This window comes from Haplochromis burtoni, unplaced genomic scaffold (assembly GCF_018398535.1).
Source record: "Haplochromis burtoni strain Fernald_Lab_line unplaced genomic scaffold, NCSU_Asbu1 Contig_12, whole genome shotgun sequence".
Lineage (NCBI taxonomy): Eukaryota > Metazoa > Chordata > Actinopteri > Cichliformes > Cichlidae > Haplochromis > Haplochromis burtoni.
This window is the reverse complement of record NW_024582373.1, coordinates 2,009,032-2,032,935: the sequence shown is the minus strand read 5'-3', so window position 1 is coordinate 2,032,935 and position 23,904 is coordinate 2,009,032. Positions and strand designations below refer to the sequence as shown.

At 41.6% G+C, this 23,904-nt stretch overlaps 2 protein-coding genes across 6 annotated transcripts in view; one reads left to right on the top strand and one right to left on the bottom strand.

Moving 5' to 3' along the window:
• mcu (mitochondrial calcium uniporter) overlaps positions 1-18,693 on the bottom strand; it is an 80,768-nt gene extending 62,075 nt beyond the window's left edge. For both annotated transcript variants that reach the window (XM_005915416.2, XM_005915417.2), the window contains exon 1: positions 18,509-18,693. In XM_005915416.2, the coding sequence (XP_005915478.1) occupies positions 18,509-18,625 (117 nt within the window). In that variant the 5' untranslated portion in view covers positions 18,626-18,693. The remainder of the gene's footprint in view (positions 1-18,508) is intronic.
• A 4,601-nt stretch (positions 18,694-23,294) lies between these two features.
• Positions 23,295-23,904, top strand: part of micu1 (mitochondrial calcium uptake 1) — a 36,426-nt gene continuing 35,816 nt past the window's right edge. For all 4 annotated transcript variants that reach the window (XM_005915413.3, XM_005915412.3, XM_042215194.1 and 1 more), the window contains exon 1: positions 23,295-23,445. In XM_005915413.3, the coding sequence (XP_005915475.1) occupies positions 23,444-23,445 (2 nt within the window). In that variant the 5' untranslated portion in view covers positions 23,295-23,443. The remainder of the gene's footprint in view (positions 23,446-23,904) is intronic.

The following is a 23,904-nucleotide window of genomic DNA, read 5'->3' as shown; positions in this document are numbered from 1 at the left end:
GCTGCTGTAGCTAGGCTAAACAAAATGTCAGCAGTGTGGACCGGAACAGCCAACTTTAACTCAGGTTTTGGAAAAGCGATGAAAAATGTCAAGAGAAAATCCACGGGCAGTTAAAATAACAGAGGCTCTGACTCATTTTATCGCTCTGGATGACCAGCCAATGCCAGTCGTGGAAAACATAGGATTCTTCTCAGCATACTCAAGCTGCGATATGAAATTCCCAGCCGCCCACACATCAGGGAGATAATGGTGCCAAAACTTTCTAAAGAGGTAAAGACAAGCAGTGTGTGCGCGATGTCAGTCCTTGGTTTAACGGCAAAGTGGACTGATGATCCACGGGCAGATGGGGAGTTCGTTCGTCAATGCCAAATACTTTCGTTATTTTGTTTGCTTGTTTACAATATGGACACTCTGCAACAATTGAAAAGTTTATTTTATTCTCAAACCTAATTTGTATTTATTTTATTCCAAACAGAAGTGTTTATTTATTATTCCGAAAGCTCGAGACAGTGCCAATAGTTCAGTGATATTTTGTTAAATTACAATGTGGAGACTCTGCAATAATTTAACAGAAGTGCTTATTTTTCACTTGAAATTTTTTTGTGGTCATTTTTATTAAGATATTATTTATTATCGGCAGAGAATAAAATAAAACCTGTCTTCCAATTCATTGCATTTGTGTGTGTGTGTGTGTGTGTGTGTGTGTGTGTGTGTGTGTGTGTGTGTGTGTGTGTGTGTGTGTGTGTGTGTGTGTGTGTGTGTGTGTGTGGTAGAAGTATCGGTTTTTGTACTCTGTATCAGCAAGTACTCAGATCCAAGTATCGGTATCGTATCGGTTTGAAAAAATTGGTATCGTTGCATCCCTAATGAGGGTGTCTTTATTTTCTTATTACTGAGCAAGTATCGCCATGCAAATGCAAAACATTAACTCGTTCAACAGTAACCTCCCTATCAGATTTCATCACTCATAAATTGAAGGTGCTGGAACATCATTCTGGTCCATTTTAACCCCCTCATGTAGCCAAAGGGCCAATGATGCCTGGTGGTAGAATCACAGTACAGTTTTAAGATAAGGACCAATCACATCCAAACTATTTTAATTTGTCCATCTGTACTTAATTAAAGACAACACAGCATGACTAACGCAGTATTAAAATACCAGCTGACCTCTTAATGAAGTTAAAGCAAACTGACAAACAATAGCTCCTTTGAGTTTTTAATACTCGACTTGTCTTTATCATTCTCTCTGACACTAAGCTTATTGTGATTTATTTGCGTCCTTTTGCACACTATGAAGTGTGAGCCATGGGTTTCAAATGTAAACACTTTCCATTTTCTTTGGGATGTTTCCATTTAAGCGGCTGAAGAAGTCTGTGCGTTCCAGATAACATTCATTTGCCGAAGCTCTGATGTGGAAAAGCCATTTCTAAACAAGGTATCTGGCAACAAGTCATTGTCATCTGTCCATCCTTGCTTTGTGTTAAATAACAACAGAAGAAGGAAGCCGCCATCCAGTGAGCGTCACCCTAAACACTTGCTTAGTTTCTATGTGGTGTGAAAGTTTGAACAGCACAGTTGATGCAGTCAACAATGTGTTTGTCAGTGATATAAGATCATTCCACTGGGTAATAGCAGGTACACTCAGAGTGAATCTGACTAGGCCTGTGGTCTCAAGGGCAGGTAGACCTTTTTGTGTAGATGAACGTGTGTGTGTGTGTGTGTGTGTGTTTGTGTGTGCGCGCACGTGTGGTTGGACAAAGAAATTACCAGAAGCACGCCGCAAGGTACTATAAACCAAACAGACAAGGAGAAGGCTCCAAGGTCAGTGTCTGGCCTAACTGACAAATGCGGACGCTCACCTGCAAATGTATGGGATGCAAACATGCACTACCCCCCCTCTGTCATTTAATATCACACAGTTTGTGTGGGATTTACACATCTGGTTCATGAAGGCAGTGTGTGCAAGAGAGCGAGGCTGACAGCTCAGCTTCTCCAGCTGCAGCAGAGATGAATGGGTGGGCCCCAAAACTGCCTTCATTCATAATGGAATACGGCAACAAAGCAGCTTCAGCCCCAGGTGTCTCGGGAACTATAAGAGCAAACTAAAGAACGGAGCGCAGGAGAGCCTGTGAGACAGAATATCCAACACAAAATATATTCCTGATTTATCGCCCCAGGTGTTACCTAAATAAAGCTTAGAAGGGCAGAGAACGCAACACCTTAACGTTGGTCTTGTTGGAGAGCTGGAATGGCCCGGAAATGTCAGGACATACGCTGCTGACTTTATCACACTGTTAAAGCCCTTACTAGTCATTCTAGCTTTTAAAAAGGAGGTCTTTAAGCTTTAAAGACAAATGATTTGAAGATGACACAGGAAGGATTTAGAAATAGGGCGCAGCCAGTGGATAGTGGGAAACCACACATGGAAATAGATGTTTGTATTATGTCATACAAGATACATGCACATCCTTCTACTTATGATCATGACGCTTATGATCAGCAGAGAGTAGCAATGTGGGCGTGAGGGGGAGGAAGCACATGCACCAGCGAGAGTGAGACGAGTCGAACAAGCATCAGAGAGGAGAGGGAAGATTCTGTGTGTGTTTCTGCTCTGCATGTCTTTTAATGTGTGGTTGTGTGCGTCTGAGTAATCACAACAAAAGAACTCATTCTTAGCATCAGTGAAATCCACAAATAGCAAGAACCTACTGGCACTGAATAGCTGCGGCAAATTATAACATCAGTACAAAGGAGGCCACATTTTACAGTTTCTTGAAATCCATCAATCAACACCAACACTTACTGTTTGCACAAGAAGTTACAAAGCAAAATTTAGCTTACAAGGAGTAAAATATGGCTTACATTCGAAGGCGGGTTCACAGAGTACTGCAGAAAGTAGCTGCTTACCAGAGCTGATGTAGTAAAGGAACACAGGCTAACTGCACACTGTGGCTTTGCAGGTTAATTCTCTCAAATAACCTTTGAACTTCTGCCTGTACCACCACTTATTTCAGCCTCCCAAAGAAGAGTCTGGGGAACGGCAGCACAACACTGCAGCTGAAGCAGCTCAGGCGTGACTCCAAGTTGAGCCTGTGCTGTAACTCTAGTCAGTCATATGAATCACATATTTAAGGGCTTGTCATTTGTTTAACCTGAGGCTTACATAAGACAGGTTCGGTTGGTTCCTCGTGGGACAAATTTATACTTACACAGGATGACTAGAGTCTGAAAAAAAATTGTTGGCAAATTTTCCCCATTTCACATATCGTGCCTAGTTATGCACACCTACAGTAAATTCAGAATGAATAACCTTGTAATGACTGGTTTTATATCTACTATGAAATTCAAAATGCTATGTTTAAGGCCACATAGATATTTTTCAATCACATGGTTAAAATGGCATTAGAACCTGTGTAAATCCTTTACATCTGCAGGACCACCCACACCACTTGATTGAAGGACCTTCCCTTCGCGCTACACACTTCAACTCATTAAACCAGAATTAAATGTGGAATTATGAGCTTGTATATCATTTGCACTGCAGCCATTACTGTACATTAACAGCGCACTGCAATATTTTGGCCCTGGTGAGCGATTCACACTGTAATAAATAGCCGTGAAAATACTTTCTGTACAAGGACATCTTTGTGAATACAAGGCTGATGCATTTGATGAAAAACAAATAGTAACACACATTACATTTCTACAGTATAAGACTATTTTTTTCTTCATCATAATGTAAATGTATGAGTTGAAATCATTAATTTAGAAGATTTGTGATTGTTTAGTTCAGTTAATTTGTGTTTAGATTTTGACATTTGTGCACAAGTTCTGAACATTTAAAAAGATTTAAATGGCTCACAGTGACTGAGACTCCAAAGGGGATTAATCAGAACTGGCCAATGTTCACTTTCAGGATAGCTATTAAAATGTTTAATGTCATGGCATTCCCAAAGATTTTTTTTTTTTTTTTTTTACAAAGCAATAAATATCTTGTTATGTTCAAGAACAAGAATAAACTGAATCCAGGGTACACAGGCTAGTACAAGCAACTATATTTCACTGCTTATGGAAATTATAGGAAGAAAATTATTTTAACATCATAAATGCTGTCGGCTGAGAATACAGTATTATATTGGAAAGTTATTGTACAGAACAGACCATAGTTTTGGGTTGTTGTTTTTTTTAAAGAAACTGTTGTAACAGGTGCACTGTAAAATAGAAATTTAGTGCTGCCAATACCTACAGGGACATTTCCTGCAGCGGGTATTAGATATCATTCATGCCAATTCAATGCTTTGTGCTGCTCCTTGACATCAAATATTTGCCATCAGCAAATTACTGCCAAGCATTTATTTTGAAAGAGATAATATAAGGGTTTTTCCCATGGCATTTCATCAAACTAGATTCAGCTTTGCATGTTTCAGCACCTGGAGTCATGATTGATATAAATAAAAAGATACAGGGATATTTTTTATAAAAAGGTTAAGGGTCAGCTGAGCCTAAAACCACAGCTTTTATCGTGCCCTTTTGTATTTAATACTATAAGCATATAGTAAGCATATAAGCCATTATTCTAATCAATGAATTCCAGTCTGTTTGAAGTACTTCTGAGGAAGCACACTGCTGAAGCTGACCGACTCTGACACGCTCACTGGCTTAGATACACAAAAAGCATTTTGGTGTGCAACAACATGTCAGCTAAATAAGACAGGAGTCATGAACCAAAAAAACCCCAAAGAAATTGTGACTCAAAAGATTTGATTTTTCCTTCTTTTTTTCCTCTGTAGCTTTTTTTATTTAAAAAAGTGTTAAAAAGGAAAAATGAAAATGAAAAGAGCCAAGTAATCGAGTTGTACAGATGGCTTTTCATTTTGAGTACATGTCTTCACTGACAGTGTTGCACTGCATCTTGCTGGATGAGATATCAAAAATAGAGAAGCTATTATTCACAGGTAGGAGGGAACAGAAGACTGTGACGTGGATAACCTTCAATCCTCTGTTAGAAAAAGGACATTATCATGGTGCAAAGGGTTACCCAGGCAACAGCAGCACCAGGACTTTCAAACATCTCCAGGAAACGGTATATATCCTTCTCACACACAAAATCAGTGTGTGTGTTTTTTTTAAAAGATTAAAATCTCTTGTAATCCCATATCCAGTGTAAAATAGCAGTATCTGCAGGCAGCTCAATACACTGTAACATTAGAAACACTGCCCGCGGCTGAAAACAAAAGGAAAAAAAAAAAAGTGAAACTGCTTGTGTTAAATATCGAAAAAAAGAGACACATATAACTCTCACTCTCACTTCTTTGTTTCCTTCTTCTTTCTTCTCCCTCCAATCCCTCTTCCTTACATGCAGTTCATGTCCAGGTTGGGATTTCCCCAGGGTTCCCCTTAGGACCCAGGTTGGTAAAGACTCTGACAGTGTGAGATGAAAGCTCTGCTGGAGGTACATACTGATCCACTACGATGCCAATCTCAGCTTTTCTGCTTCCTTTTTTTATAGCTATTTTCCTTGGAAAAACAACTAGGCTGATACCAGGAAATCGTCTGGTTGCACAATAAGCGTTTGGTCTTGTTGGTAAGCAGTGCCTATGTAGAGGAATAAATGGAGATTTAACCTGTCTTTGATGGGCAATTGCCGTCTTATTGCTTATAATAGGAACATCTGAGGGCTCTTCAGCAGATGGGCTGCAAAGCAGGCAAAACACCAGAGAAGACACAGAGGGCAGTGTATGAGCTGAGTTTTTTTCTATACTAGGAAGTGCCCCACCCACACTTAGATCAATGCCCCAGAGACAACAGCTACACTCAATGGCTGAACAAGGAAACAGTTGCAGAGAAAAAAAGATTGGGATAATTCAATGTAGCTGCCACATGCTGGACATGTGGCCACATTTAAATACCTTAACAACAAGATCATGGAGCATGTGATCAAGGAGCACATTCATGGTCCTTATACAGGCACTTTGCGAGTCCCGAGATTCCAGTGCTTTCCGGCGCTGCTCTCAGAGTCTGGTCTATGAAAATACGATTTTTATCGGTGTTTGTCTTCCCACACATTTTGCATGCAGGGAGAAAAAAGAAGTAAAGTAGTATTTGCTTTGCACGCCGTTTGTGGATGTGTCTGTGGTAGCCGAGTCATAGTGTTGCAGACTTTGCAATGTCCACATGTCGTTTCCAAATTAAAATGGGGATAGTGCTTCAGCTGAGTAACGAGCTTGTGTAAAACCGGCTTCCTTTTTCTGCTGTAACTGTCCCGGCAACAATACATACTTTAACCTTACATCATCTACAATCCCTTCATAAAGAGCCTCTAATCACAAAGTGCAATGAAAACTGTCTCCATGGAAATACATTTTCCAACAAAGTCTCCTGGCCGCCATCTCCTCAATACTATTTATAGAATGACCACCAGCTAGCCGACAAAAGATGAGTAACAGTGTAGTGAGAATGGAAATGTCTCGTATCTCCACTTCTCTACGCTGCTTGGTTTTTTTTCCCCCCTCACAGCCTCATTTCAAAACAAAGTCTTTAAACGAGCGTTCACACAAACAGCTGACTAACACTCTCCAGCCTCACAAGAGGAAAGCAGGTTTTATGTGAGTGAAGTTGGAAGACGCTCGCTTCTGTGTTCAGAACTGATGCGAGGCAGGCAGGATGTGCACACATGCACGACGGCAGACAGCAGAGTGCAGACAGAAGGCAGCGAGGGTCATCGCTAACCTCCTCTGACAGAAGGTCACGGGACTCACAGTCTGCTGCTTTTTGACCTCCGTGTGTGGAATAACGATGAAAACGCCATGAATGTTTTTTTAAGGTCAGCAGCTTCTACCACAATGTACATATATATGTGTGTGTGTGAGTGTGTGTGTGTGTGTAGTGTGTGTGTGTGTGTGTGTGAGTGTGTGTGTGTGTGTGTGGTGGGGGGGGGGGGGGGCGGGGAGGGGGGGTTGCACAGTTACATGTGTATAAATTAATAAACATCCCCTTCCATGCCCGTCACAGAACAAAGTGCTGGACTAGCATTGCATTGCTGTAGCAGACACAATGCACAGCCTGATCCCATCATCTGAGCATCTCACGGGCCTCTGCATCTCTGCCTTTAACAGCCACAGCCTGAACACACTCTCACAGCTCGAGGGAAAGGTCTTCTTGAATCGTGCAGCTATTGCTAATTAGCATTAGCCCGCATGAACATCACACATATTATTATCACAGCGCAGCTGCGCTATAAAGAAGACACGTTCCTGCAAACAGCATTGCATTAACTTAATGACCGAAAGCAACAATTACGGATGTCGGTTTTCATTGGCAAACACACTTACTCAGCGACAGCTAACAAGACTTGTTGAGTTGCAATTCTTTTATTCCACCGTATCAGAGGTGCTGATCTACTATTAAATGCTCCGTCTTGAACTGACGGCCTGATACTGCTGTCAAGAGTCAAAAGGTAAAGCGCTCTTTTGATCCAAAGAACTAAAGCATTTCTAAAAATCAGCCTTGCAGTCAAAGGCATCATCAACAATGGATTATAGCAGCAGAGCTATTTACATAAGCAATTCACTCAGTGCCCTGCTTCCCAGAGGTGCCTTTGAGAAGAGAGCAGATTGTATCTCTCACACATCGTCTCACAAGTCCTCTCTGACATTTCCCATAGAAGAAGAGGACAGAACACCGTTTTCTAAAGGATTGGCGAGTAGGCCGTGATGCACTGGCCAATGAATCTGAATCAGGTGACAATATACATGCAAGGCATCTGCCAACTAAGAGTAATTTTTGAATGTATTGATTCATTATGGTCATTGTTTCAAGCTAATGGCCAGGACTGCTTTATAGTGCTTTTAAATTTACAAAGTTTTGTATAGTTTATGCACACATTAAATGAAAAATTCTAGACAGGGCAATAAGAATGTGTAATATGACATTATATATTATTAGAGCTTCTGCTGGAAATGTTGTTAACCCCAGCGACTTCAACCAGCAGGCGATTGGGGGGGGTGTTAATGCTGCATTCAATTAATGTTTCAGCCGCTATAACACTCAGTGTGCGGCACAGACAGCATAATGGAGCTGTATTGGTTTAGGTGCATCTCTGCACGCACAGTAGGGGTTTAGTTCTCTCTGTACCAGCTAGAAAGCACAAAATCACTGTTAACACTGTTCTCATGTGTTAAATATTGATCTAGCAGGAACATAGACAGCGGCTAAACAGGTGAAGTATTAAATTACAACATTTGCCTGGTTCTGTATTCCTGTTATATGCTTTTTATGTTTCTATCTAAAAGGTTTCCATCTCAAAAAAATTACCTAGTGTTTTTCAGCCCAGTGGGATATCAACTTGAGCCACCCGGGCCATCGAGCTTGTAAATCATTGCATAATACAAAGTTTTCGACAAAAAACAATCTCGTGTTACCTGCACACAGATCTGGTTTCCAGTCGTGCTCTTGCATTCACCTGAAAATAAATACTTGAAATGCAGATATTGACAGTGTGTCATCCATATTACTACAAACACTATTGCTGAGCTGATAATACGCCAATCCCTCAAAAGAGTCGTTCATCCAGCGAAAAGGAGACTAGATGGATTAATCTGAACGGGATGTGGTCAGCAGTGAGGGTACAAGAATAAATCAAAAACACTCACCAGTGTTTAATGCACAGTTTATCAACAGCAGCAATACATTAACACTTCTCTGACTCATATATAGTGTGATATTATAATTTGGCTATATCTCACAGGCCCCGTGACGCTTGGCACAATATCATCATAATGAGATTATCAGGTCAAAACCTCATGATCACGCAGAAGTATAGAGCACCATTACAGTGACCCTGTTGGTTTGAACGAGCCTCTAAAACCCCACCCATAGTGTACCACATAACCCCTCCGTGCTTTGTCTCCTGTCCAATACCTCAGTTCAGCTCTCTGGATCAGTTATGTTTAATCCACACGCGTCTCCAGTCATTGACCCACTAGTGCTGATATAGGAGTTAATTAAAAGAGACAAGGCTCAAAGCTCAGACTCCCGATTCATTTAAAACAAGCAATTGAGAATTCAGAGGAGAGGGGCTTCTATCAGCAGGAAAACTGTTAGAATTAGGGCTTGTGAAGCCATGCGCGGACACAAAAAGTAACACAAAAAAAAAAAATTAAAAAAATAAAATATGAGCTTAGGTTACTAAGCTGCCCTTGCTGTGTCCTGGTGAAGATATATTTGTCTCTATCTGTTCCAGCCTATTATAAATATAACAATGGGACTTGAGGGCTTGGAGTCCATTGTTGGACAGAGGTGTGCATCTTTGTTTGTCTTCTCCATGGTGAAACCCCCATGTGTGCGCTTGTGTCTACCATGGCACCGGTACAATATGGGTAATCACAGTGCAAACAAACTGGGCGCCAGGCCGAACAGAGTGTCTTGTTTTATGGGGCTCATTGACTCCCCGGATGTGCTCAGACTCTGATCAATCTCAGCTGAAGCTCACATCTTGACTTCTAGTGGTGTAATGGGGATGTCATAAGCATCCTTCACAAAACACAGGCGGCTCATTTCAGACAGAGAGCGGGCCGGTGGTGCAAAAGCAAACGGGGCCAGAACTGAAGTTTGCGAGTCAGCCCTTTGGAGCTCTGGGGGATCAAGTGCTAAATTGTTGAATAATTAAATCAGATTTGGCAATTTAATGCATAATAACATAAAGCAAGCTAATTTTTCATTTGCTGCAGACTTCTTTCCTGCTCGTGCCTCGCAGAAACAGATCATTATGAACGTTATGGCACCCCACAGTTCTGCTCTCACACTCTACACATCCTTTTTCCTTCTTCTCATTCCCATCACGTGGTCACGCATGCAGATGGCGATAAAGTTGCCATCATGGTATTTATTCCAGCAACTATCTAGCGAGTGCTACAAAAGAAGAGCAAGCACAAATGAAGCTCAAGAAACACACAAGCTGAGGACACGAGAGGAAGATGAGATTATTCTGAAAAGTAAGGACTTCCGCAGCCTCCAAATCTATTGGAGTCCACAGTACAATTGATTTAATATGAGATAAGGATTGATTTATTATATAACAAAATAATAAAACATTCTTGGTCGTCTTTATTTGTTTGTTTAAAATCATGTGAATCTTGAAGTGTGCTTTTAAAGCACTCCTCTAAAAATAGTTGTATTTGTGTAAACAAATAGACTTTTTACATAATCTTCCCTGCTAGAATATTCTTGAGGACGACGCACATCAAATCTGAGCGCTTCTTTAATTTGCTTTTGGCCCAAAGCATGAAGTATCAGTACATGAGCGGAAGTCTACAAAACTCTGTTCTGACAGCTGTGGCTAATGCATGGCGACCGTGAGGGTAAAAGGAGCAAATAGAGGCAATGCTGAAAAGAAACAACAACCAGCAGACATCACGCCACACTGAGCCACCATGAGGAGACAATTTCTCTTAGGTCGACACGCGCTACCACTACCCGCAATGACCTCGACACAAGGATGATGTCACAGTGGCCCTCGTATCCTTTTTAGCCATGACTGGTGAAGGCCTCGCTTCACTAGTAACACAGCACGAGCAGGTTTTGTCATACAGATAAACTCTGAAACACATGCAAATTTCCCCCCAGCAGTTCTAGGTCCAGTTCTAGGAGATCAGCTGGCTTTATCAGAGGAGACATTGGCTCACACGCTAAAAATCACCGGGACAAAAGACGTGCAGCCAGCTCGAAAATGTCAAGCTCTCGTGCCATTAACCCCGAGCATCGATCCAGCAGGAACAAAAGGACTGCTTATGAGCTTGTGCGAGTGTTTGTGTGTGTGCCGTCGTGAGGGGCCCGAGTAATTAAGAGTGCTATTAGCCTTGTTTAAGTTTGTCGGGATTCCGCTTGGAAAGTGAATCCACTGAGTCATTTGTACGCCTTAGTTGGCTTTCAAGGGCTGCCTCCAAAATCTTTTATTCTATTTTGGTTAAACTATAACTTAAAGGAGCACAACTGTGCAGTGAATGGCCAGTAATGTACTACCTATTCCTCCAAGAGACTCTAATATATACATAAATAATTTACAAAGTTACTATGCTTTATCAGGCATGTAAAATGTGCTACTTTACCAATGCATGAAAGAGTCCGTGTGGAAGTGTGCATCTAAAGCTATGCAAAATAAATTCTGAAAAGGTACCCTGGAAGTCACAAAAGTGCTTCCAAGCAACAATATTTTTTGTTTTATTTATACATCTACTAGTTTCCTGGAAACTGGATAATGATCTTCTGAGTAAAACTCCAATTTCGAAGCAAAGACGGTTCCAGAGTTAGACACATGCAGGAATCTTTCCAGTTCTGCTGTCGAAGTAATGGGAAAGTTGTAAAGGGAAGCAGCTAGTTTCTGTTCTGTGAAATAAAGGTGAGCCTGAGGCCAAGGGAATCCTCACATCATAGATTCCCAACGTTCCTCTGAACCACTTTCCAAACGTTACTCCATCAGCAAAGCGGGGCTCATTCGCACATGCTTCCATTTGTAATTAAGAATTGCCTCACAGTTGACTGATATCCCAGTTTCTTCTTTCCTGCTACCTGTCGAGCAGTCGCGATTCTCCTCACACCACCCTGGTTATTTTCTGCATTTCACTGAAAAACTGTAATTTCTAAACCTGTCATTTATAAACTCTAGAAAGTAATACTGGGCAGGCTCGGCTCAGAGAATCCAACAATGACTGGACTCATATGAGAAATTCAAGATACAGGAAGCAGCTGTGAGACGTTTATACTCCATGGTCATATGCAAACAAAAGTCTTGCAAAAGGAGGAGAAAGACTGCACTCATGAGGTGCAATTTACATCCTAATGAAATGAAAGCACCCACTCTTTTCTTTTTTTATTTAATTGTCACCCCAGACTGTCAATGTGTCTACACAACATCCATCCAACTCTGCAGCTGCTCTTAATTCACCATGAACTTGAATAAACGATGCTATACCCGATCAATATTTCCAGAAGGAAAGGTCAACCCAAGCTGTATTTTCCAGACTCTTCATAGTTCTTCTGAACTGGTTTGTGACAGGTTGCAAATGTCCAGGTAAGAATTTACCCCGGTTACGCATGACGATGCCATGAAAATGACTGTGGACAAAGCAATGATTTCAGCGCAGCAAAAGTGAAGTATAGGTTAACAAAGTGACGGGACAACACGCGAGTCTGGAAACCGTTTCCCATAACTGTCACATATTTTTGACGAATTCGGGTAAAGCCGACCTTCACACAAGCTAAATCTGCCCGGTCTAATTTACACTGCTCATTTGGACCCAGCATTCCCACTGATTTGTCACAATAATGAGACCAATCTCATAACTAATGGCCTGAAAGGCAGGGCAGCTGATGACCTTCGGGCTCTAGTAGCAACCTGCCCTCCTGGCAGAGGATGCCACAAGCCCCCCGATCTGAGATGGGAGAGGGTAACCAAGCGATGCCTCCATCCATCATCACATTACGCAAGTTGGCCTAATTTAATGTCCTTTTCAGACCTGACTGCAGACACGCTGGGCCACACAGAAACATGGAAAGCAGCTAATTAGTCTACGCCAACAGCAGAGGTTCGCCAGTCATTTTCCACTTCAAGGATGAAATGCCATCCGGATTACTAATGAGGACTTTGTCCATCACGACAGTCTCACCCATTGCAATGCCAAACGTCACCGTAATGAGGCCATAACTGAAGCATGGAGATCCTCGCTACAGTAAGGTGCTGGATCATTAAAATAATAACTGCACGGTAAATGCAAAACAGGAAACAGATCGAGTGCTACAGTAGCGACCACACTCGCTAAATACATAACACAGCAGACAGCAAACAGGCTGCAAATGATTGGAGCTCCTCAGAGCCTAAAAACTGTTTTGTTTTTCCCTCTTTATGCCGATGAATTTGCTAAAGTTCACCTTGTTTTTTTAAAAGGCAGTAATGCAGAACGTAGTAGTTAGAAAATTCACAGCTGGAGTATTTAGAACATTAGGCACACACGCTTCTACGGCATCCTTCTAACAGGACTAACCTACGACTGTATTTTAAAGCAATACTCTCCAAAATGAAGCCAGTACACTGTAGAGAAATGAAAAGAATATCTTAAGTTTCTTTTTTATATTTACAGAATTGTACTTATTATACTACAAACAATGACATACATATGTAATGTTACACAAATTTTACTGCATGTTCATTTGTGAGTGTATGTGTGTAAATAGAGCAGTAGGAACAGAAAAAAATCCCATGTGGGGCAGCCCACAGTGGGTTAACAAGGCAGAGACAGCAGCCAAAAAGAGAGCACTGGGTGATTTCTCTGGGGCGCACACAAACCTCAGAAAGAAGAAAAAAAATGTCAAACACGCTTCTTGCTATGGGCCGTGTGCCTGTGCTCTCAGCAGCTCACGGATCATTAAGGGCCAGTGAGCGTCAACTAGAAAGCAAGTTTGCTAAAAGATATGAAGCAGTGTGAATGAACACAGCGGGTGAGAAGCTTCGCCTCCTAGCACATCCACACACATGCACACAGGTACACGTGCACTCACTCACACACAAAATAATATTGGACACATCACAAATTTTCTTGTAAGTGAACACATTTCTAAAGGTGCTTTTGACATGAAATTCTCAGCAAATTTTGACCAGTCAAACTCTCCTGTCAGTGTAAATAAGCTTAACTACACATTTAATCTATGAAAGATTTTGATATAAGAACAACAAGTGCAAGTTCAAATTGATGAAGAAATGCTACGTCAACGCCAGTACGTCTCAGAAAAACTGAGATGTACTGATGTTGACGTAGCATTTCTTCATCAACCTGATGAAGAAATGCTGCTTTGGGTTGAAACTGTAGGAAAAATATCTGGAAAATCTCAGAAAACGTTTTGTTAGCTTTTGTTATTTAATTGTTTATCTATTACTTATTTACTTTGGTTCAGTAGGAAAATTTGAAAAACACAGTTAAAAGTCTAAAATTTATATCATCCCTCACATTTTCCAAAGCTGCTACGCTGACCAGAGTGGAGTCTTTGGCTGGTTGATTCTGGCCCCTGGGCCTTATGTTTGACACTCCTGTTTTAGCTGAACCGTTTCACAAACTTGTCGACCTAACTGTAACAGACACAGTGAGTCACCCTGCCGAAATCTGTAGATGGAAAAAAGGCCAATCCGCCACATAACTCCTGAACCACAGCAGACCCTGGAAATTACTCTGGCTACCACTCGACAGGGTGACCGCCACCAGAGCTGACAGGAGCTCTGTCATTACTACGGCCGCTAAAGCTATCAGCTTTTCATCACCGTAATAAGATGACAACACACACTTGTCATTTTGTCTGGTGTTAAGATAATCCATGATCTTTTCACGACACTGCCACGAAATGCCAGGAAAGGTGCTGCAGCATGAGCCTTACAGACAGGAAAGAGACATAAGTCTGTACTGCCTGAAGCTTCAGAGCGAGTAAGCGTCCACATTCTGGTGTTATGAGTTACTGAGACGCATTTAGACCCAGCCAGACTAGTTCATGTCCCTGGCAGAATATAACCCACAGTGGTACCAGTTTACTGTCATGTCAGCTTAATTATTAACAACCTAGATACGTTTTGCTTCAACTAAATGAGGAAATGCACCTCTTTGTTTTCAGCTCATCTCTAAATTAACTCTTTATCTTTTATTAGGCTACATGCACGTTTACCTCAACCTTGAGTAAATGCACTATTTTGATTTTATGCTGGCCCAAAAAATTAAACTGTTGTGGGTGCTTGGCTTGGCCTGATTGCTGGATTTGTTTTGATAAAGACGCATGATATATACCCAGAAGCCACTTTTGCTCTAAAAAAAAAAAAAACAATCAAGAGATTTCAGGAAGTAACTACGAACTTGGTAAATATCTTTTTGGGAATGAGGAAAATCTATTTAGAGGAAATCCTTTTCTGTCAATTTGGCATGCTGTGTATTTTAACAACATTTACTTCTTCCCCGCTTTATTTGTTCGTTTAAATCAGGATTGGCAGGAAGAGTGGATGGCACGACATAACAACTGGCACAACCGGCATGTTATTATCTGGTTTACCTGTTTCGCCCTTTCACACAGTGTTGCTCTGTTAATAACCAGATGATTTTTGGACAGATTTTATGCAAACAAAACCAAAAAAACTCAAACTCTACATTTTGCACAAATGCATGCAGGTCACAGCTTGGAACAATGTCTATACGTTAGTGGGTAGTGAATCCAGTCACAGTGTCTCAAGACACCCGTTTGACTAAGATAGGTTCCCAGTGAATCGGGGTAAACTAACATGCCCGTCTGGCAAAACAAGATTGGTTGCCTCGTTGTTATTTCCTGTTCATTACTCTGAAGCTCACTATCTCAAACTCATAAACACTGGTGCTAGTGATCTTGGCTAATCAGTTTTTCAAGCTCATAATAGGAACAGATATGGCTTAGACTAAAAGTCGAGTCACACTGCAAACTTTTAAAACAGTCTGAATATAGCCAAACCAATAAGAGCACTGCTGACGGTTCTTTCAGATTCTTCATATGGGATGTGTTGCATGAATTGCTTTCATGTATCTTTCTGACATGGTTTCACTTCAGGTTTTTAGGTTTTTGGGTCATCTTTGATAAAACTAAAACAGGACTTTATAAAAGTGAAATCACTTAGCGTCACGATAACCGTCACTTACAAAGACAATGAAAGCCCTGCGAGAAAACTCAGATCAGCTTTCTCACCCACTCACCCAAGAAAAACTCATCCCACTAAAAACGCCCCTGTGTATAGATAGTAATCCAATATCAGCTATGTTGACCACACATTATTATCACTTCTCTCCTGCTGAGCTACTGGCCATGATGTGATAACATCCGAGAACAGAAACGAAGATCATCATTGTAAAACCCAAATGTCATAAACAAACGGTCTCTGAATTGCCATCAGTTATTTTTCACACAACATGGGGTCATACACCTGCCAATCATCTGACTTCAAACTGAAGACTGGACTCATTAAGTAGCAGATAAATGGCAGCCGAATGGACATTTCCCCCATCACTTCATACCATATACCTGTTTCCCCCCTCAGTCTGTAAATGTTGGATCGCTGAGTCTGAAACCAGTTTGTCCGTGAATGGTAGAATAACATTGATGGAACTGCCATTGCGGACACGTCTATCAGTCATTCAGCTATCTTATCACCCTTAGCACAGCCACAAGCTTAGAGTCACTCTCTTATCACACTAATCCGGACAAGTTCAGAGCTGAGTCTGTGAAGGCAGCACGGATAAATTAGTTTACTCCTTTACTGATTGGATTAAAAGCCAGGAGCGGGCCTCGGCCCCCCGGCCCCAGCTGCTCTAGTCTCCAGCTGTTCAGTTTTAATGAACATAGGAGCTTTAATGTAAGTAAATGAGTACAAAAAACAATATTTAATGCCTTTTATTGCCACATTTTCCATTAAATCACATATTTTAGATGCAAGATATGAACATATTGACTATCTCACAGTACAGAAACTCCTGACTGATTTATAACCCTTTTACAAGGAGTATTCCCAGTGACTCGCCACTCCTACTACACATCAGGAAAGCAGCATCATATATGACAGCTGGCTCAATATTAATCTAGTGCAGGTTAAATGCAAGCATATGGAGTACACTGTCTCCTTTGCAGCCCCATCATCAGAGCCATTACACAGCTCTACATTTCAAGTTAGGCTCTAGACACCATATTTAGGTCTTCTTTGAAACACGTGTGCATACAGCCTGCATGGAAACTGTATGCATCCCACTGCAGCTTTAATCAACACTAGTGCCGAAACAGGGTTTCCACTGGAAGACTCACAAATGAATACAGAGGCTTGGCTGTCACAAAGTGACAGGCCCGCGTTAGGGGCCGCCGCAGCAACGCTTCACTGGACGGAGACACAATATGACAGACAAACAACACTACAAACCTGGGCAGCCTGAAATAAAATGAAAATTTATTAGCGGCCAACTCTGGCAAGAGACAGTGAGTAGTAACGTGCTTAAAACAGTTAAGGCTTTCTTAGAGATGGAAGAGGCCAAGAATATCAATTCAGACTCAAATTTGTTCACTGTAATAGTTCACACTGGGAGACAGTTCACAGTGGGTCTAGTGTGGAGATATGGAGTGCGTGTGTCTCTTCTGACAGCTCCTTAACCTCCGGGCTGGCCTGCTTCACTGAGAAGGAAAGCCTCATTTAATTTCACAAGGCCTGTGGAAAGTGTGCCTGAAGATGGTGTCAGAGATAGAGAGAAAGACAACAAAACTCTCAAAACATTACATCAGTACTTCTAACTACTGCAAAGACTTCCACATTCCCAGAACTCCATCCTGGGCTTCTCCTCCCTCCTCAGGCTGCTGCTGGAAAGACTCACAGTTTCCTCTGCCTCTGTGACACCCCCTTCTGACAAGGGGGGAGGGGCGGGGGTGACGGAGGCAGGAAAACGCTGTGCAACTATTGCATGGTAGTGACAGCTCTGTAAACGCAATTGCCTTCCTGTTATTGTGAGCATTGTTGAGGGTGCATCCATTACTACAGTGACCATGTAAAGAAAAGACCTGCATCAGCTTGCAGGAATACCTAGGATTTCCCTGATGAATGGGGAAACACCCACAGGGAGGGGAGAAACAGCAGGCCGGCTGGAGAGTCTGACATCATCCAAGTACAGACTTCCATGTTCCTGTGAAGCCTCATATGCGTGCATGGATAAACACTGAGTGCATCTATGGATAACTCTCTTCAGCTCTCTTGCAGACACACACACAAGCACAACTTCCTCTCCAGGTCTGGACAGATGTTCATTGTTCTGAGTTTCTGCTGCTGCACAAACACACATCAGGTAATAGCAGAGAGATGGGGCTAACCATCAGCCACGGGCTCTCAATCACACCTTTACTGCAAAAGCACAAAAAATAAGGCATCCATACCCTTCCACAGTCAAACCAACCCTAGCAGGTACTGCAACCTAGAAGCTCAAACTGGGTCTTATTCTAATTCATATTCGCTGATCAGAATGATACTGGGATTAACATATGCCTGCAAAGTTGAATGATTTCTTCTGGGTTTTGGGTTTGTTTGTTTTTTTAAATCACGGGTTATGAAGCATTTGAGAGGCGAATGTTTGAAGGCTAGTTACAGTAAACGGCGGGGCAGCAGCAGCGGGGTGTCGATGGGTTTCAAGTGCTCCAAAAAGCTGCATTGCCTCTCTGTCAAACCTCTACGTCCCACCGTGGATTAAAATATCCACGCGACACCAGGTTGGGATACGTATCATGACTCGTCGTGTGCCTCACCTTTACGTGAAGCTCGACCTCAAAGAAATAAATGAAGTGGGGGAGATATTGACGCTAGTTAGCTTCACTTCCTTAGCCAGCCCCGCTTGCCTTCTCTCCGGTCCAGCCTCGCCAGCTCGGTCCCTACCCCTCTCTCTCTCTCTCTCTCTCTCTCTCTCGGAGCTGTCTCAGACGTCCTGGGACTTACCGGTCTTATATGCTGATGATGCCGCTGTGAAGAGACAACAAGTGCGGGGCGGCTGCTGGCCACCGCTCCGCTGCTCCGGGACAAGAGGAGTACTGATCTACACACTTTCACAGCCATCTCTGTAGTGAAAGCTCGCCGTGAAGGAGACTGCTGCGGGCGGGCGGACGGAGAGGCACCGAAGAAGCACAGAGGGAGGGGTGGGCGGGTTTGCGGGGCTGGACTATGATATACACATGCCCAGTGTTGCACCAGTGTGCTAAGATAATGCACTTCTGTGCGCACTAGTTCAAAAAAATGTATGTTATGCGAAGACTGCAGTACACCTGTCTCCAGTGACAATATACCCTACTGCAATTCAAAAAAAAAAAGAAGTCTGGTGATAGTGGCATGGGTGAAGGAACTATATACACACATCTCGGTGAAAATCATTGTTTTTATGTCTAATGTGTTTAACCAAATAAGAAAACATGTGTACTATGTTTTTGTTGTTTTTTAAAAAGAGGGTTTCATTCTTAAAGCTTCACACTTAACACAGTGCACAGTGCAACCTGTCTGAATGTCTTTCTGTCACTCGTCACACTATCCATCTATAGCCAAATATCAAATATAACCTGTCCTTCAGTCACACTTGTGTTCCTGGATCAAATATAAGTGAACTGGTCTTCATCGGCTTTTAAACAGGTAGGCTTTCATTACATTTCAGAGCTTCTGTGGCCGTTCAATGGGGCAAGCAGTTTATGAGGTGCACTGTTTTCTGGAGAATCATCCATCCACTGCAAATTCAGCTAATGGGAGTGCTAATGGGTCTGTTTGGTCAATGAATGTCAAGGAGACTCCCCACCGTGGAATGCAACCTGTTTTTGTCTGTAATCTTTGACCAAGCCCATCATATAATACCACCTACCACACCTGTGTTGGTCAAGGGTGAGTCCAGATAGGCAACTCTTAAAAGACAAAAACAAACACATTTTGTGTAATTCACCGCAGTGATTTATGTGATCACATGGTTTCTTATCACAACTTTAGATCCAAAGTAAGGAGCAGAAAGATAAGGAATGAGTCAAATTCGTTGTTTTGTTGCTTGTCTTATGTTTTTTATAATGTATTTATTTCAAATACAGTAGCAGTATGTCATTGCTCCTGAACTCATCCCAATTCCTTCTGTACTTCCTCAGGTGCACTGCATCAGGCTGTGTGGGTGATGCAATTTAAATGCAAATTCCCAGTCATGGACAAGGATCTGCTCAAGGCCTCAAGCCTGCATCGATTCACAGGGCGGATCTTTTGTGTGGTGCCAAACACTACCGAGCACTGGCTCAAATAAACCTTTAGACGTCTGCTCTAACTGTGTCACGGCGGTGGTGCATTTGCACATGATGCGTCAGCAGTGTAAACTAAAGAGCTTGCAGCAAAGAAAAGCTACCTGCATGTATTAGATTTCATTAGAGCTAAGACGTGTATGATTTGTTTGTACTCCAAACTGTGTCCACAGCATTAAATCAGCTAATAAAGAGAAGCTATACATATCAGACCGTGGTGTTTGATCTCAGTGTAACCTAAAATGCCCTACATGCCACATTATTGTAACAGCACAACTTCTTATCTTCCTCAAAATCTACAGTTATGATACTTCGGGTGAGTTATCACCAACGTAAAGACACTAACACTGCAGGTGCAAGAAAATAAGACCAGGTGACACCATTCCTTTTGAAAGTAACTAAGTATTTAGATATATCCAAACCAAAGTGGGAAAAAAAACACTTTATGGAAAATCTCAATCATACCCCAGTTAATTTCACTCAGACACTCGTGTTAATACACAAATTAAAATAAAAATTAAATTACTGATATAAATTGGACATGACAAGTCTCTACAGCACTAAATTTGTGCGACTCAAATAAAACCACTGCTGACAGTAATCTTTTTTTTCCCCGGTTATCCTCATATGATTGAATTTTTAATTTTATTTTAATAGAGACGGTACAGATTTGAAACACCCTCTGCCACCATTTCTCAAGGTCATGATGAGTGATTTGAGGAGAGTACAAAATGAGGTGTGTTTGCTTGCCACGTAAATATGAGTGTTCACACATGTCTGTACTTGAATGATATGTCGCCCAGCGTGAAAATACAAAAGAGCTCCGCCCGTGGTTTTATGAAAGAAGTAACGCTCAAAGACAGCACGCATGGGTGTGCAGACGTGGAATACGTCAGAGAAATAAGACTGATGTAAGTGGAGCCAGCTTTTGTCCTCATGTCAAAAAAAGAATAAAAAAGAAGGTGTTGTTGTTGTTGCAGATGAACAACACACCTTCATGGATTTACAAAGGTGTTCCTCAGTGTGGTTCTCAACAGTGTGACACCCTCTTAAACCAACCAAAATTAAAAGAGTTAACAACAGTGTCCAAACATCCTTCTAAAAACAGTTGAGGTTTGGTCTTATCTCCTGCTCCACCTTTGCACTGCCACATTTGCAGGATGGCTTTAATCAGTAGTGGAAGGAAGACATGTTTCTGAATATGCTTCCATGCCTACAGAGACATTTTTGGCCTGGATGTTCATATTTATTTATATGTAGGCTGACATTTGCACTGCATGCATTCTTTTTTTTCTTGTCTCACAAGTTTCATAGAAACTCCATTTCCATTCTCTGAACTGTAGCCCATTAATTTTGTACAAAATGTTATAAACCAACTTTCATGTTATACATGTTTATGGGTAAATGAAGGAGTCAATATGAATAAGAGCACTGCTGTGGAGTTCTAGGTGACGCTGAGGTTATTGTAGTAAAACTAATAACATCCAATTTGAGATTTCAGTATTTGACAGGTTTATATTGTGGCATTCTGGTGATACATTGTGAGTCCTAATGAACTCTATGCTGAGGAGCTGCAGGCATATTTAAACAGTGTCCCTTATTTAAGAAAAAACAAAAAACTGTAGACTAAAAGACAGCACAGATACAATTTGTTCTAACAAAGATTTTATGAAAAGATAAAAGGAAGGGGAATGGGTGACAATTTGCAAAGGAGGAAGGCAGCAATATTAGTTGCGGTGTGTGAGCATGTGTTATTATTATACTGTTGATAATCACTTCAAGTTTGTATCACCTGTTTGAGACAACACACACAGACAGAGACACAAACAATCATAGAGAGCTGACTCAATGAATCATTTCGCTGAGTTATTATAAATTTATAGTTTAAGCCATGACACCTGGTTGCATAAGCATTGCATCCTACTGCATGTAATGCAAAGATTGTATGACCTGAGGCTGTTAGGTGGACATATAACGTCTTTAAGGCTTGTGTGTTCAATTTCAGATATATCTTGCGTGTTCATTCATTTCACTTAGTAGCTATGGGATAAATGTTATCAATCTAAGTCTGACTAATGAGAATAATTAATATTATTAGAACTCTTCTGACATTTCTAAAGGCCTAGGTTGTGCATCATTGTGAAATTTGGGTGACATTGTTAGTGGATGTGACAAAAGCCTGCAGTCATGAAACGTCCCAAGGCAAGCTCAGCCGCTCTCCAGTTTTTCCTTTCACATTATGCATGCAAACCACCAGATATGTTGGCTCTCAAGGCAACAATTATAACTGGCACACTGTGGAGAGGCTCGTTATTTAATCTGGAACTCTATAAAGACATATGACTGAAATCAGACACTCTCTTTCAGTTCAGTTTAATATTGTTACATAATACCAAATGAAATTTATTTTATTCTAAAATTTTAAACCTGAAATAGAATTGTTGAATCTGTATTTAGGCCTAACATTAGTCGGTACTCCTTACTTGTACTGGGTAGGAGCCCTTTTCCCCTCAGAATTCTTCATGGTATTGATTCAATAAGGTACTGGAAACAGTACCTCAGAAGTTTTGGGGCATATTGGAATGACAGCATCACACAGTTGATTCAGATTTTTGGGCCGCAAACCCATGAAGCGACCCTCCTGTTCTTCTGCATTCCAGAGATGCTCTATTGCATTAAGATCTTATTACTGTGGAGGCCATTTGAGTAAAGTGCACTCATTGTCATACTCAAGAAACCAGTTCGAGATTATTTCAGCTGTACAACATGGTGCGTTATCTTGCTAAATGTACTCATCAGAAGATTGGTACATTGTGGTCATAAAAGGATGGTACGCTATGCTGTGGTGTTTAAATGAGGCTCAGTTGGTTAAAAAAAAAATCCTTCACAACATTACACCACCAGCAGCAGCAGCCTAAACTACTGCTGTGAGGCAGGATGGATCCACGCCTTCATGGTCTTTACACTAAATTCTGAACCTACCAGCCAACTGTTAGAACAGACACCGAGACTTGTCCGACCAGGTGATGTTTCCCCAGTCTTCTATTGTCCAGTTTTGGTGAGTTTGTGTCAATTGCAGCCTCTTTCCTGTTCTGAGCTAATAAGAGTCCCACTTGGTGAGGTCCTATGCAGCTGTAGCAGTGTGTTGTGTGTTCACAGATGCTCTTCTGCATGCCTTCCTTGTAAAGAGTGGTTATTTGAGTGAGTTGAGTGCATTGCCTTCCCTTGAAGCAGTCTGTCTGTTCACAAAGAGAACTGCCACTCTCTGAATATTTTCTCTTTTTGGACCCTTCTCTGTAAGCCCTATTAAAAAAATTGTAAAACAGTTGTGCTGGGGACCATAATGTACCTATTCGATTAGACAACTTAAAGTCCCCACAAGACTTTTGATTTTCCGGTACTTACACTGTAATTCCGCCTAAACCTGGACGGAGGGATGATGGGAGGGTGCCTGTGTGAAATGCATGGGGCTGGTACGGAGATGTTGTCCCACCCTCTCTGAAACACGGAACTATTAGCGCAGTACTCCATCACTGCAGACACACTGAGCAAAGACGTACTCTGAATCGGTGAAGACGTTATTACTTTGGACTGAGTGGTGTTTTTATCGCTGCTTATGTAAGTAACCGTGCCTCCTATGAGCTATAAGAAAGCTCCGTAATGACGCAGTGTGTAACAAAACGATGAAATAGCTGCTAGTAGAGCTAGCACTTGCCATTAAATCTAACGTTAACTAGCTAGCTCGCCAGCGTGAGTTACCCCACGAAACAATTACTTGACTGCCGAACTAACCAGCTAAATATTGACATTAACAAGTGGATAGAAGCATTTAGTTTATTATTGGTTAGACGGGTAGCTGCTAACCTTGTAGCCCGTCATGCTGTTGTCAACGAAGTTAACTTGCGGCTAAAAACAAAACACTGGGATCACTATCAAATGAACAGCTCTAGCTGTTCGTGTTTCCGTTTCAACATGCCAAACGCAACACTAACATCACCTTAACCAGTGTTTTTGAGCCAGTTGTTGACAGCTAGCTGTTTTTGTGTGTGTTTTTGGTGTTGTGTTAACAGTGGGCCA